The sequence below is a fragment of the Lutra lutra genome, chromosome 2 (assembly GCF_902655055.1).
Source record: "Lutra lutra chromosome 2, mLutLut1.2, whole genome shotgun sequence".
NCBI lineage: Eukaryota > Metazoa > Chordata > Mammalia > Carnivora > Mustelidae > Lutra > Lutra lutra.
In genome coordinates this window covers 99,417,848-99,433,336 of record NC_062279.1, presented here as the reverse complement: position 1 = coordinate 99,433,336, position 15,489 = coordinate 99,417,848, and the positions used below count along the sequence as shown (strand labels likewise).

The following is a 15,489-nucleotide window of genomic DNA, read 5'->3' as shown; positions in this document are numbered from 1 at the left end:
TTCTTCTGTCTTGTTGTTGGTGTAGAGAAATGCAACTGATTTCTGTGCATTGATTTTATATCCTGACACTTTACTGAATTCCTGTACAAGTTCTAGCAATTTTGGAGTAGAGTCTTTTGAGTTTTCCACATATAGTATCATATCATCTGTGAAGAGTGATAGTTTGACTTCTTCTTTGCCGATTTGGATGCCTTTAATTTCCTTTTGTTGTCTGATTGCTGACGCTAGGACTTCTAGTACTATGTTGAATAGCAGCGGTGATAATGGACATCACTGCCATGTTCCTGACCTTAGTGGAAAAGCTTTCAGTATTTCTCCATTGAGAATGATATTCACTGTGGGTTTTTCATAGATGGCTTTGATAATATTGAGGTATGTGCCCTCTATCCCTACACTTTGAAGAGTTTTGATCAGGAAGGGATGCTGTACTTTGTCAAATGCTTTTTCAGCATCTATTGAGAGTATCATATGGATCTTGTTCTTTCTTTTATTAATGTGTTGTATCACATTGATTGATTTGTAGATGCTGAACCAACCTTGCAGCCCTGGAATAAATCCCACTTGGTCGTGGTGAATAATCCTTTTAATGTACTGTTGAATCCTATTGGCTAGTATTTTGGTGAGAATTTTTGCATCTGTGTTCATCAAGGATATTGGTCTGTAGTTCTCTTTTTTGATGGGATCCTTGTCTGGTTTTGGGATCAAGGTGATGCTTGCCTCATAAAATGAGTTTGGAAGTTTTCCTTCCATTACTATTTTTTTTGAACAGTTTCAGGAGAATAGGAATTAGTTCTTCTTTAAATGTTTGGTAGCATTCCCCTGGGAAGCAGTCTGGCCCTGGGCTTTTGTTTATCTGGAGATTTTTCTTCTTTTTTAATTTATTTTTTATTATTTATTTATTTATTTATTTATTTATTGTTTTTAAAAGATTTTATTTATTTATTTGACAGGGGCAGATCACAAGTAGGCAGAGAGGCAGGCAGAGAGAGAGAGGGGGAAGCAGGCTCCCTGCTGAGCAGAGAGCCTGACGCGGGGCTCGATCCCAGGACTCTGAGATCATGACCTGAGCCAAAGGCAGAGGCCTAACCCATTGAGCCACCCAGGTGCCCCTATCTGGAGATTTTTGATGACTATTTCAATCTCCTTACTGGTTGTGGGTCTGTTCAGGTTTTCTTTTTCTTCCTGCTTCAGTTGTGGTAGTTTATATGTCTCTAGGAATGCATCCATTTCTTCCAGATTGTCTAATTTGTTGGCATAGAGTTGCTCATAATATGTTCTTATAGTTGTTTGTATTTCTTTGGTGTTGGTTGTGATCTCTCCTCTTTCATTCATGATTTTATTTATCTGGGTCCTTTCTCTTTTCTTTTTGATAACTCTGGCCAGGGGTTTATCAATCTTATTAATTCTTTCAAAGAACCAGCTCCTAGTTTTGTTGATTTGTTCTATTGTTTTTTAAATTTCTATTTCGTTGATTTCTGCTCTGATCTTTATGAGTTCTCTTCTCCTGCTGGGTTTAGGGTTTCTTTCTTGTTATTTCTCCAGCTCCTTTAGGTATAGGGTTAGGTTCTGTACTTGAGACCTTTCTTGTTTCTTGAGAAAGGCTTGTACCACTATATATTTTCCTCTCAAGCCTGCCTTTGCTGTGTCCCACAGATTTTGAACCGTTGTGTTTTCATTATCATTTGTTTCCATGAATTTTTTCAATTCTTCTTTAATTTCCTGGTTGACCCATTCATTCTTTAGAAGGATGCTGTTTAGTCTCCATGTATTTGGGTTCTTTCCAAATTTCCTCTTGTGATTGAGTTCTAGCGTCAGAGCATTGTGGTCTGATAATATGCAGGGAATGATCCCAATCTTTTGATACCGGTTGAGACCTGCTTTATGACCAAGGATGTGATCTATTCTGGAGAATGTTCCATGTGCACTAGAGAAGAATGTGTATTCTGTTGCTTTGGGATGAAATGTTCTGAATATATCTGAGATGTCCATCTGGTCCAGTGTGTCATTTAAGGCCTTTATTTCCTTGTTGATCTTTTGCTGGGATGATCTGTCCATTTCAGTGAGGGGGGTGTTAAAGTCCTCTACTGTTATTGTATTATTGTTGATGTGTTTCTTTGATTTTGTTATTAATTGGTTTATATAGTTGGCTGCTCCCAGTTTAGGGGCATAGATATTTAAAATTGTTAGAGCTTCTTGTTGGACAGACCCTTTGAGTATGATATAGTGTCCTTCCTTATATCTTATTATAGTCTTTGGCTTAAAATCTAATTGATCTGATATAAGGATTGCCACTCCTGCTTTCTTCTGATGTCCATGAGCATGGTAAATTGCTTTCCACCCCCTCACTTTAAATCTGGAGGTGTCTTCCGGTTTAAAATGAGTTTCTTGTGGGCAACATATAGATGGGTTTTGTTTTTTTATCCATTCTGATACCCTGTGTCTTTTGATTGGGGCATTTAGCCCATTAACATTCAGGGTAAGTATTGAGAGATATGAATTTAGTGCCATTGTATTGCCTTTAAGGTGACTGTTACTGTATATTGTCTCTCTTCCTTTCTGATCTACTACTTTTAGGATCTCTCACTGCTTAGAGGACCCCTTTCAATATTTCCTGTAGAGCTGGTTTGGTGTTTGCAAATTCTTTTAGTTTTTTTTTTTTTTTTTTTTTTTTTTTGTCCTGGAAGCTTTTTATCTCTCCTTCTATTTTCAATGATAGCCTAGCTGGATATAGTATTCTTGGCTGCATGTTTTTCTCATTTAGTGCTCTGAATATATCATGACAATTCTTTCTGGCCTGCCAGGTCTCTGTGGATAAGTCTGCTGCTAATCTAATATTTTTACCATTGTATGTTACAGACTTCTTGACCCAGGCTGCTTTCAGGATTTTCTCTTTGTTACTAAGACTTGTGAATTTTACTATTAGGTGACGGGGTGTGGACCTATTCTTGTTTATTTTGAGGGAGGTTCTCTGCACCTCCTGGATTTTGATGCTTGTTCCCTTTGCCATATTAGGGAAATTCTCTCCAGTAATTCTCTCCAATATACCTTCTGCTCCCCTCTCTCTTTCTTCTTCTTCTGGATTCCCAATTATTCTAATGTTACTTCGTCTTATGATGTCACTTATCTCTCGAATTATCCCCTCATGGTCCAGTAGCTGTTTGTCCCACTTTTGCTCAGCTTCTTTATTCTCTTTATCTTTATTCTTCTTTATCACCGAGAGTGCATGCATAAGCAGGGGGAGCAGCAGGCAGAGGGAGAAGCAGGGTCCCCACTGAGCAAGGAACCAGATACGGGACTCGATCCAGCAGCCTGGGATCATGACCTGGGCTGAAGGCAGATGCTTACCATCCCATTATTTACTTATTATAAACCACGTGTGGGCCTCTGTCTGTAGAACTGTAGAACTAATTCTTTCTTCTGCCTCATTTATCCTAGCAGTGAGAGCCTCAATTTTTTATTGCACCTCATTAATAGCTTTTTTGATTTCAACTTGGTTAGATTTTAATTCTTTTATTTCTCCAGAAAGGGCTCTTATATCTCCCGAGAGGGTTTCCCTAATATCTTCCATGCCTTTTTCGAGCCCGGCTAGAACCTTGAGAATCATTATTCTGAACTCTAGATCTGACATATTACCAATGTCTGTATTGATTAGGTCGCTGGCTTTCAATAATGCCTCTTGTTCTTTTTTTTGTGGTGAATTTTTCTGCCTTCTCATTTTGTCCAGATAAGAGTATATGAAGGAGGAAGTAAAATACTAAAAGGGTGGCAAAGACCCCAGGGATATATGCTTTAACCAAATCAGTACCCCAAATCGTGGGGGGGAGAAAGGGGATAAAAAGAGGTTCAGAAAAAAAAAGACACAATTTAAAAAGGAAAACAAATAAAGAAAAAATATAAAAAAGAAAAAAATATATATATTAGATAAACTAGTTATAAAAAAAGTTAAAAAAGAAGAAAACAGTAATAGTTAAGAAAATTTGCAGAAGAAGAAAAAAAAATTGAAGAAAAAAATTAAATTTACTGCAAGACTAAAGAATCATGGGGAGAAAGCCATGAGTTCCGTGCTTTGCTTTCTCCGCCTCTGGAATTCAGCTGTTTTCCTTGGTATTGAACCTGCACTCCTTGGTAGGTGAACTTGGTCCTGGCTGGATTTCTTGTTGATCTTCTGGGGGAGGGGCCTGTTGTAGTGATTCTTAAGTGTCTTTGCCCCAGGCGGAATCGCACCGCCCTTACCAGGGGCTGGGCAGAGTAATCCACTTGGGTTTGCTTTTCGGAGCTTTTGTTCCCTGAATGCTTTCGATAGGTCTGGAGAACGGGAATGAAAATGGCGCCCTCCCAGTCTCCACCTGGAGGAGCCGAGCTTGGTTCCCCACTCCTCAGTGTGCCCTCAGAGAATAGCGCCCAATCACTCCCATCTCCCTGGCCTCCGGCCACGCTCCAAGCTCACCCAGCCTCGACCGGTTCAAGGTAACCCCGAGCTGAGAGCTCACTCCTCAGCTCTGTCTCTGTAGCCGGCTTCCCCGTTCTAATACCTGCAAACTCTGTGACACTCAGACAACCCCGATCCTTCTGTGACCCTGCAGGACCTGGGGCCATGCTGACCCTGCGTGGGCTTCACCTTCACCCCGGTTTAGCCTCTGGAGCAATGTCTCTCAGCGAAACAGACTTTTAAAAGTCCTCATTTTGTGCTCCGTTGCTCCGCTGCTTGCCGGGAGCCGGCCCCTCCCCCTGTGGTCTATCTTCCCGTCACTTTGAATTCACATCTCCGCCAGTCCTACCTTTCAGAAAGTGGTTTATTTTCTGTTTCTAGAATTGCTGTTCTTCTTCTTTTCGATCTCCCATTGGATTTGTAGGTGTTTACAATGTTTAGATAAGCTATCTAGCTGATCTCCTGCTACCCGATATAATCTCAGCCTGTTAATTCTCCGCCATCTTGACTCCTCTTCCAGGAATTAATTCTTCTTTAAATGGGCTCTGTTTGTCTGGAGATTTTTGATGACTGTTTCAATCTCCTTACTGGTTATAGGTCTGTTCAGGTTTTCTCTTTCTTCCTGGTTCTGTTGTGGTAGTTTATATGTCTCTAGGAATGCATCCATTTCTTCCAGATTGTCAAATTTGCTGGCATATAGTTGCTCATAATATGTTCTTATAATTGCTTGTATTTCTTTGATGTTGGTTGTGATCTCTCCTCTTTCATTCATGATTTTATTTGGGTCCTTTCTCTTTTCTTTTTGATAAGTCTGGCCAGGGGTTTATCCATTATTCTTTCAAAGAACCAGCTCCTAGTTTCATTGATTTGTTCTACTGTTTTTTTTTTTTTAATTTCTATTTCATTGATTTCTGCTCTAATGTTTATTATTTCTCTTCTCCTGCTGGGTTTAGGGTTTCTTTGCTGTTCTTTGTCCAGCTCCTTTAGATGTAGGATTAAGTTGTGTATTTGAGGCCTTTCTTGTTTCTTGAGAAAGACTTGTATCGCTATATATTTTCCTCTCGGGACTGTCTTTGCTGTGTCCCACAGATTTGAACAGTTGTGTTTTCATTATCATTTGTTTCCATGAATTTTTTCAGTTCTTCTTTAATTTCCTGGTTGACCCTTTCATTCTTTTGTAGGATGCTCTTTAGCCTCCATGTATTTGGGTTCTTTCCAACTTTCCTCTTGTGATTGAGTTCTAGCTTTAGAGCATTGTGGTCTGATAATATGCAGGGAATGATCCCAATCTTTTGGTACCAGTTGAGACCTGCTTTATGACCCAGGATGTGATCTATTCTGGAGAATGTTCCATGTTAGAGAAGAATGTGTATTCTGTTGCTTTGGGATGAAATGTTCTGAATATATCTGTGATGTCCATTTGGTCCAGTGTGTCATTAAAGGCCTTTATTTCCTTGTTGATCTTTTGCTGGGATGATCTGTCCATTTCAGTGAGGGGGGTGTTAAAGTCCTCTACTGTTATTGTATTATTGTTGATGTGTTTCTTTGATTTTGTTATTAATTGGTTTATATAGTTGGCTGCTCCCAGTTTAGGGGCATAGATATTTAAAATTGTTAGAGCTTCTTGTTGGATAGACCCTTTGAGTATGATATCTCTTATTATCATCTTTGGCTTAAAATGTAATTGATCTGATATAAGAATGTCACCCCAGCTTTCTTTTGATGTCCATTAGCATGGTAAATTGCTTTCCACCCCCTCACTTTAAATCTGGAGGTGCCTTTGGGTCTAAAATGTCTTTCCTGTGGACAGGTTTTGTTTTTTTAATCCATTCTGATACCCTATGTCTTTTGATTGGGGCCTTTAGCCCATTAACATTCAGGGTAAGTATTGAGAGATATGAATTTAGTGCCATTGTATTGCCTTTAAGGTGACTGTTACTGTATATTGTCTCTCTTCCTTTCTGATCTACTACTTTTAGGATCTCTCACTGCTTAGAGGACCCCTTTCAATATTTCCTGTAGAGCTGGTTTGGTGTTTGCAAATTCTTTTAGTTTTTTTTTTTTTTTTTTTTGTCCTGGAAGCTTTTTATCTCTCCTTCTATTTTCAATGATAGCCTAGCTGGATATAGTATTCTTGGCTGCATGTTTTTCTCATTTAGTGCTCTGAATATATCATGACAATTCTTTCTGGCCTGCCAGGTCTCTGTGGATAAGTCTGCTGCTAATCTAATATTTTTACCATTGTATGTTACAGACTTCTTGACCCAGGCTGCTTTCAGGATTTTCTCTTTGTCACTAAGACTTGTGAATTTTACTATTAGGTGACGGGGTGTGGACCTATTCTTGTTTATTTTGAGGGAGGTTCTCTGCACCTCCTGGATTTTGATGCTTGTTCCCTTTGCCATATTAGGGAAATTCTCTCCAGTAATTCTCTCCAATATACCTTCTGCCCCCCTCTCTCTTATTTCTTCTTCTGGATTCCCAATTATTCTAATAATGTTTCATCTTATGGTTTCACTTATCTCTCGAATTATCCCCTCGTGGTCAAGTAGTTGTTTGTCTCCCTTTTGCTCAGCTTCTTTATTCTCTGTCATTTGGTCTTCTATATCACTAATTCTCTCTTCTGCCTCATTTATCCTAGCAGTAAGAGCCTCTATTTTTTATTGCATCTCATTAATAGCTTTTTTGATTTCAACTTTGTTAGATTTTAGTTCTTTCATTTCTCCAGAAAGGGCTTTTATTTCTCAAGACAGGGTTTCTCTAATATCTTCCATGCCTTTTTCAAGCCCAGCTAGCACCCTTACAATCGTCATTCTGAACTTTAGATCTGACATATCACCAATGTCCATATTGATTAGGTCTCTAGCCTTTGGTACTGCCTCTTGTTCTTTTCTCCCAAAATTTTAAAGAAAGAAAAATTTATATATACACAAAAATAAGGGTAAAGACGATGAAGGGATAGAATATGACTGTAAATATGAAAATTTAAAAAAATTCTAAAAAAAAGGAATTAATAAGATACGTTGGTTGGAAAAAGAAAGAAAAAGAACGTGGAGAGAATTTGCTCAGGTTGGAGCGTAGAACAAAGCCCTGTGCTAGCTTTAAGGTGTATTTTGATCTATTAGAATAAATTGTATCCCTAAATTTTGTAGAAGAAAAAACCTTGTATGTATACCAAAAATAAAGTTAGGTACAATGAAGGATAAAATATGACTATAATAATGAAGGTTTAAAAAGTTTTTTTTTTTTTTTAGCAAGGTATTGTTAAGAGAAACTAGTTAAAAATGTTAAAAGAGGAAAGAGGAAAAGTTAAAAAAATTAGAATAAGATAAATTAGAATAAGTTAAAAAATTAGAATAAGAATAAGAATAAAAATAAAATTAAAAACAATTTAATAAACTTTGCAAGACAAAAGAATCATGGGCATAAAGCCATGAATTCCATGCTTTGCTTTCCTCTCCTTTGAATTCCACTGTTTTCCTTGATCAGTGAGCTTGGTCTTGGCTGGATGTTCTTGGTGATCTTCTGGGGGAGGGGCCTATTGTAGTGATTCTCAAATGTCTTTGCCCAAGGGGGATGATTCTCAAATGTCTTTGCCCGAGGTGGAATTGCGCTGCCCTTGCCAAGGGCCAGGCTAAGTAATCTCCTTAGGTTGGTTGGCTCTTGGAGCTTTTGTTCCTTGAATGCTTTCCATAGCACTCTAGAGGATGAGAATGAAAATTGCAGCCTCCCAATCTCTAGCCCGGAGGAGCCAGGAGCTTGGGGCCCCACTCCTCAGTATGCCCTCCGCAAAAAGCTCTCAATCACTCCCATCTCCCTGGTCTCCAGTCAAGCTCCGAGCTAACCTGGACTGTGACCAAGTGTTTCTGTCTCTGGTACACAGTCCCATCAGGAGTCTCCAAACCTGGCCAATCCAGCCACTCTGCTCTCCAGTGGATAGAGGTGGGTCTCCCCAGATCTGCCTCTTATGGGGTCTCTGCTCAAAGAGCAGTGGCCTGACTGTGGCGTGGATTACATTTTAAGGTAACACCTAGCTGAGAACTCGCTCTTCGGCTCTGTCTCTGTAGCCGGCTTCCTGGCTCTTATACCTGTGAGCTCTGCTACACTCAGACACCCCTGATCTTTCAGTGACCCTGGGGGACCTGAGACCACACTGTCCCCACGAGGGCTCCACCCCTGCTTAGCTTTTGGAGCGATGTCCCTCAGTGGAGCAGACTTTTAAAAGTTCGAATTTTGTGCTCCATTGCTCCACTTCTTGCTAGGAGCCGGCACCTCCACCCGTGGTCTATCTTCCTGTCACTTTGGATTCATTTCTCCACACATTCTACCTTTCAGAAAGTGGTTGATTTTCTATTTCTAGAAATACTCCTCTTCGATCTCCTATTGGGGTTGTAGGTGTTTGGACTGGTTTGATAACTATCTAGCTGAACTCCTGCGATCTGATGTCATCTCAGTCTGCTACTCCTCCACCATCTTGACTCCTTGGAATTTTAACACATTTTGATACTCAGTTGCCTTATTTCCTCTTTTCCAGAGACTGATTAGATTCATCCAGAATCAAGCCTAGGCATCAAGTATTCCTTTTGTATAAGAAAGAAAGGAAATTCAGAAACATACATATAATGCTGTAATAAGTAGAAAGGTGCATATATCTTTTCAAGTTAGTGTTTTGTTTTCCCAAGGTAAGTACCCAGTAGTAGAATTGCTAGATCATATGGCTAATTTTATTTTTAATTTTTCAAGGAAACTCCACACTGTTTTCCACAGTGGCTGCATCAATTTACATTCCCACCAATAGTGCATGAGGATGCCTTTTTCTCCACTTCCTCACCAATATGTTATTTCTTGTCTTTTTGATTCTAGCAATTCTGACAGGTTTAAGTTTGTGATCTTGATTTGCATTTCCCTGATGATTAGTGATGTTGAACATCTTTTCCGGTGTCTGTTGGGCATTTATATGTCTTTGGAAAATGTCTGTTTGGGAATTTTTATTGCAGCACTATTTGCAATAGCCGAGATATGGAGGCTACCCAAGTGTCCATTAGTAGATGAATGGATAAAGTAGTGGGGCGTGCACACACACACGCGCATGCACATGCACACATGCACACACACTGCACTGGAATATTAGCTGTAAAAAAGACCGAGATCTTGCTATTTGCAATGACATGAAGGGACATAGAGGTTATAATGCTAAGAGAAATAAGTCAGACAGAAAAGAAAAACACCATACGATTTCATTTGTATGTAGAATTTAAGAAACAAAACAAATGAACTAATGAGGAAAAAAAGAGACAAACAATTACCACCCCCCTGCCAGACTCTTACATATAAAGAATAAACTTGTGGTTGTTAGAAGGGAGATAGGTGGGAGGATGGATGAAGTAAAGGAGATTAAGAGTATACTTACCATGATGAGCACTGAGTGATATATAGAATTATACAACCCTTATATTGTACACCTGAAACATACACATATCTGCTTATTTTTATATAAACACATAAAGTACAAACCAGTAAACAATGAAGTTGGTTACCTACAAGGGATGATAAAGAGATGGAATGGAAGTGCTGGTATATTGCAGGAGTTCATTTCTGTTGGCTTGCAGGAACCAACTGTTAATTTTTCCGGTTTTGCATGTTGGTTGATGTTATAATGGTAGTGTGAGATTAGCCACGTGGTAGTATGACTAATAATTTCCATACAAATATAAGCAAATGTTATAAGTTTGGACTGTTTTCCTCTAGTGGTGCAGCATCCATGGGGTAGAAGGGAAATGAAGGGAGGGTCATGTCTTTGAGTATACTTTTTAAAATACATATTTGTCTTTGAGAATCATGTCAGTGTTCCATATAGTCAAAAATAAAAATAAATAGATAAGAATGGGAAGGCTTAAAAAAACCCCTAAAACTGAAAGTGAATGGAAAAAAAATGTACCATTGTATTCCAAGTGAATACTTATAACCACATTGAAGGGGGAAAAAGAATAATCCCTGTAACCACAGTATTTGACTACACATCAGTCTTGAATAGGATGAAGTTGGAAGGGATAGTGAGTGCAAGAATTACAAACAAATTCTGAATTCTTTTTAGGAGGTTGGCTTATTATAGTGGCATGGGTGAGGCAATAATTAAACTATTTTAGATGTATAACACTGAGCAAAAAGTCAATATTGTGAATCAGCATTTTCACTTGGAAGAAGGTACATACAAATATGGCTTGGGGGAGGTGGAAAAGGTCTAGATTTGAATTGAAGGTTTGCTGTGAACTCATGATTCCTAATATATATATATGTGTGTGTGTGTGTGTGTGTGTGTGTGTGTGTATAGATATAGGTGTAGATAGTATAGATATATAGATATGTATCCCAGCTTGCTAAATAAGCTAAGAAGCAGGGACTGGGCAAAGTAGGTGGAAGATTAACCTGAACAAACAAAAAGATGATGGCATATCATAGGGACATATGATCCAACTTAAAGGGCTCCCTACTGGTAAAAAAAACCACAGGTATTAATTATAAATAGTTAAAACTGGTATTCATATTTCCATATGGACTATAAGTACATAAATAAGTGCATAAATAAGTAGATAAATGATGAAATGAATAATTGGGGGGTGGGGAAGAGGGTTCTCACTTACGGTAGAATGTTGAGTGCCTACTGATAAATGCAGAGGGAATATTCAATTTTATAAAATTAAGATGGCCACTGAGGTTCAATAACATCATGTACCCCTAGATAATGATACTTTGAGGAAGAAAGCTACATCACCTATTTAGTATGCTGCTCAGAAAAGCATAACCTGAATATAATTGTGAGAGAAGTCCCAACTAATGAAGCCTTTATCTTACAAAAGTGAGGTGCTATATTCTTCCAAAGTCCCAGAACACAAAAGAAGGTTGTAGAAATGTTCCTATATTAAAGGAGGCTAAAGGCAATATTTGAACCAAGACTAAATTATATACTTGAAGGGGAAAAATGCAACAGAGGCATTATTAGATCAGCTGACAACTTTGGAATATGAATAGTTGATTAGATAAAACTATATCATTGATACATTTACTGAAGTTGATAACTGTGCTTCAGATATGTTAAAAAAATCCATATTTTTAGTAAACACATACCAAAGTATTAAGGGGTAAAGGGACATGACATATGTAACTTTTCATTAAATGGTTCTATATATATGCTGCATGTTTTTGTGTATGTGTGTGTGTGTGTCTCTGTAGAGTTGGGGTTGTAGAGACACACACAGGGAGACACAGAGAGGAAGGAACGGATATACTGAAAGAAAGAGAAAGAGAGTGTGGGCAAATGAAAAAAACAAATGGCATAATATTAACAGTGGGTGAATCTGGGTAAATATTAAATATTATACTTATTTTCTTAATTATTTTTATTCATGTAATTTTTTCTGTAAATTTGAAATTAATTCCAAATAAAAAGTTAAAAAAATATAATGCTATACTTCATGAGTTATTATATATATGCTTAACATTAAGTTAAATATTACAAGTTTATAATAAATTTATAAGTTTATAAATTGAATATTATAAGCTAAACCAGATTTATATATCTCTTGCATCTCAGATTTTTTTCTTAAGATATTTAATGATATTGTTGAATTAATTGAATATGTATATCAAGGAACTTTGTCAATTTGTGTTAATTTTATTACATAAAAGAAACCATGGGTGAGCCTGTGGTGGGTATTAGGGAGGGCACATATTGCATGGAGCACTGGGTGTGGTGCATAAACAATGAATTACAGAACACTGAAAAAATAAAATTAAAAAAATTAAAAAAAATAGAAACCATGTTAGATCATATAGGTTTTTTATTTATTATCTTAACTTATAGAATAATTTAAATGTGAAGATTGTCCATACATTATAATCTAGAATCTCATCTTGAGATAATTTCCTTCAAAATGTCTATTTAGCATGGTAAAATACATAATGCATTACTGTTTTAATATATATATATATGATTTTACTAAAAGTTATATATTTTATGTTTTAATAGGTATAAGATCTTAATTCATCTGTATTTTTCACTACGTTAAGAAATAAATTAAACTCCATATGTTATATTAACTAAGAAGGCAGCTTTTAACTCATGAAATATCAAAATGTACTATATAGTACCTTTTTCATTGGCATATTCTCCTGTTCTTTACCAGAGATTTGTACCTATCAAGTCAATCACTCCAGCTCCTGGCACATATAATGAATCTCGAAGTGCTTTCAATTCCTTGAAGAAAACACCAGCACTGAAAAGTACTCCATTTGGTCAAAGTGCTGCTCGATTCACACAGGACTCAAGGACAAAGGAAATGCCAGGTTAGTAATTAATCCACGTAGTTTTGTAACTTAATATTCAAGGCGGATTATCAAAAAGTACATATTTTTTGTTCTGTGGTTTGTGTTGTCATTTTAAGTCACATTTTTTAAAGTATTGACCATACACTAAACACAGATACATTAAAAATAATGTATAATTTTAAAAAAAGATTTCAATTTAACATGTCACATATCTTATTGGTAATTTTCTATTATTTTCCTTCATTCAATAAATTTCCTAATTTCTCTTTATGAGTGAACTTATTTATCAACTATGTGGTCACTGCCAGTATTTTAACTTATGAAATGCACTTTTGTTAAAATTTTATTTTGGGGTTATCCTAAAACGTTCTAGTGTTCTCACTGGATATTTTAGTATATAGAACTAAGAACCTAGCACAAAAATAACTTATGTAAATGTTAACATATAGTTATGTGTTGCTGCATCACAATCTCAATGGCATGAAAACACAGGGTTTTCTTTTGTATCTTATTATTTTGTGGGAATGCTGGAAGGCAGAGCTTAGATACGGCTGTCATTCAGTGTGCATGCATAGCTTCAGCATTGCTGCCCCAGGTTAGCTGCTCTTTTAATTTGGTAGCTCAGGACTCTACAAGACATGGCAGGATGCTGCAAGCCTTATTTCCTAATGTCAGAAATCCCACATTCCATTTGTTAATCAGGTTACTAAGGGCACTACATATTGAACAGAAGAGCATAACACTTTATCTCTTAATGCCATGGGTAACAAAGAATTTTTGGCCATCTTTAATTTACTATAGAGTACCCTCTGCCCACAGAACATTTACAGTTGTCCTCCATGTTTTCTCCAGGCCTCCAAAGTCTCATGTAATTATGGTGTGATCTTGAAGTCCAGGATTTTGTTACCTAAGACTTGTATTGCTATAGGTCAGAATTTTTGGGTGTGATACTTTAGAGAAGCTTCTTGAGTATGACTTCTATCTGTTAGACAAGCTGTGAACTAAAGACACACATTATCTGCCTCACACATCCCAAAACACAGCAATGGGAGAATTACAGGATATTCATACTACATGCTCCTATTCAGAAAAGAGAAAGCTAGAAGCCCTTAATAATCATAATCCTATAACAGCTATGAAATCTAACTAGGCACATTTTGTAGTTTCCTTGATTAGGGCCCAGTTGGGCTCCCTGGGAATGATTTTCCAAGGTCCTTTGTTCTGCCTTTTGGGCTCTTGATTTTAAATCATCCTTCCTTTTCTGTAAGAAATAGGCTGTGTTTCTGGCTGCCTAACTTGCTTACACCAAGTTCCACCCACTGTGTTCTGGCAGGACTGCCCTTCTGAGTCAAGATTGCCACAGTCCCAGAAGATAAGATCCCTTGCCCCAGAAACCCCTGTCCATACCACATCTCCTGATCAGAGAGTTTTGCAGGGCTTCAGTTCTGGCAGAGTTGGTGTCAGGTCTCATTTCACAAGCAGACCAGAGTGCACCTAGTTAAAAACTCACCACATTCAGTCCAGGGACCAAACACTAAAAACAGCAGGCAAGGAGAGCCTCTACAGACAACTGGCCTGAAGTTTAGAGCAGCCAAAATACAATAGCAGAGTGCATGCAGCACAACTGGAGACATTTCATGAAGTGGTACACCCTGAGCACTACATGACCTCTTTTTCATTAGGTTATTACTCTCAGGAGCAGGCGACGTAACTGGCTTTTCTAACAGAGAAGAAGGCAGAGACTTAGACAAAATTCTAAGACAGAAGAATTTATTCCAAATGAAAGAACAAGATAAGGCCACGGTCAGAGATCTAAGCAAAAACAGATACAAGTAACATGCCTGATGGAGAATTTAAAGCAACAATCCTAATGATACAGGGCTGGAGAAAAGAATAGAAGACATTAGGGAGACCCTTATCACCGAGATAAAAGAGTTAAGAAAGAATCAATCAAGAGATGCAGAATACAAAAAACGAGACTGGACATGGGCTTGATGCAATTAACAGCAGGCCAGAAGAATCAGAGGAATGAATTAGTGACTTAGAAGACAAAATAATGGGAAATAATAAAGCTGAACAACAAGGAGAGTAAGAATTATGGGACATGAGAGTAGACTTTGGGAGTTCGTGACTCCAACAGATGTAATAACATTTGTATTACAGAAGTCCCAGAAGAAGAAGAGAGAGAAAAGGGAGTAGAAAATTTATTTTAGGAAATAATAGCAGAAAATTTTCCTAACCTGAGAAAGGAAACAGATATCTAGATCCAGGAGGCACAGAGAACTCCCATCAAAATCAACAAAAGCAGGTCCACACCAATACATATTGTAATTACACTTGTAAAATATAGTGATAAACAATTTTAAGAGCAGCAAGACAAAGGAAATTCTTAATTTACAAGGGAAGACCTTTAAGGCTAGCTGGAGATTTCTCAACAGAACTTTGTCAAGCCAGAAGGAAGTGGCATGATATATTCAAAGTGCTAAATATGAAAAATTTGCAGCCAATAGTACTTTATCCAGCAAGGCTATCATTCATAATAGGAGAGATAAAGAGTTTGCCAAACAAACAAAACTAAAGGAGATCATGGCTACTACACTAAGAAATATTAAAGGGAACCCTTTGAGTTCAAAGGAAAAACCAAAAGTGACAAAGATAAGAAAGGATCAGAGAAAATATCCAGAAACAATGACAGGACAGGTAATAAAATGTCAATAAATGCAAATCTACCAATA

The 15,489-nt window shown here is 37.5% G+C and overlaps 1 protein-coding gene across 1 annotated transcript in view; it reads left to right on the top strand.

The window, feature by feature from the left end:
• STPG2 (sperm tail PG-rich repeat containing 2) overlaps positions 1–15,489 on the top strand; it is a 578,171-nt gene that overhangs the window by 139,482 nt on the left and 423,200 nt on the right. Inside the window, exon 8 of the mRNA XM_047718028.1 lies at positions 12,613–12,772. Within this exon, the coding sequence (XP_047573984.1) occupies positions 12,613–12,772 (160 nt within the window). The remainder of the gene's footprint in view (positions 1–12,612; positions 12,773–15,489) is intronic.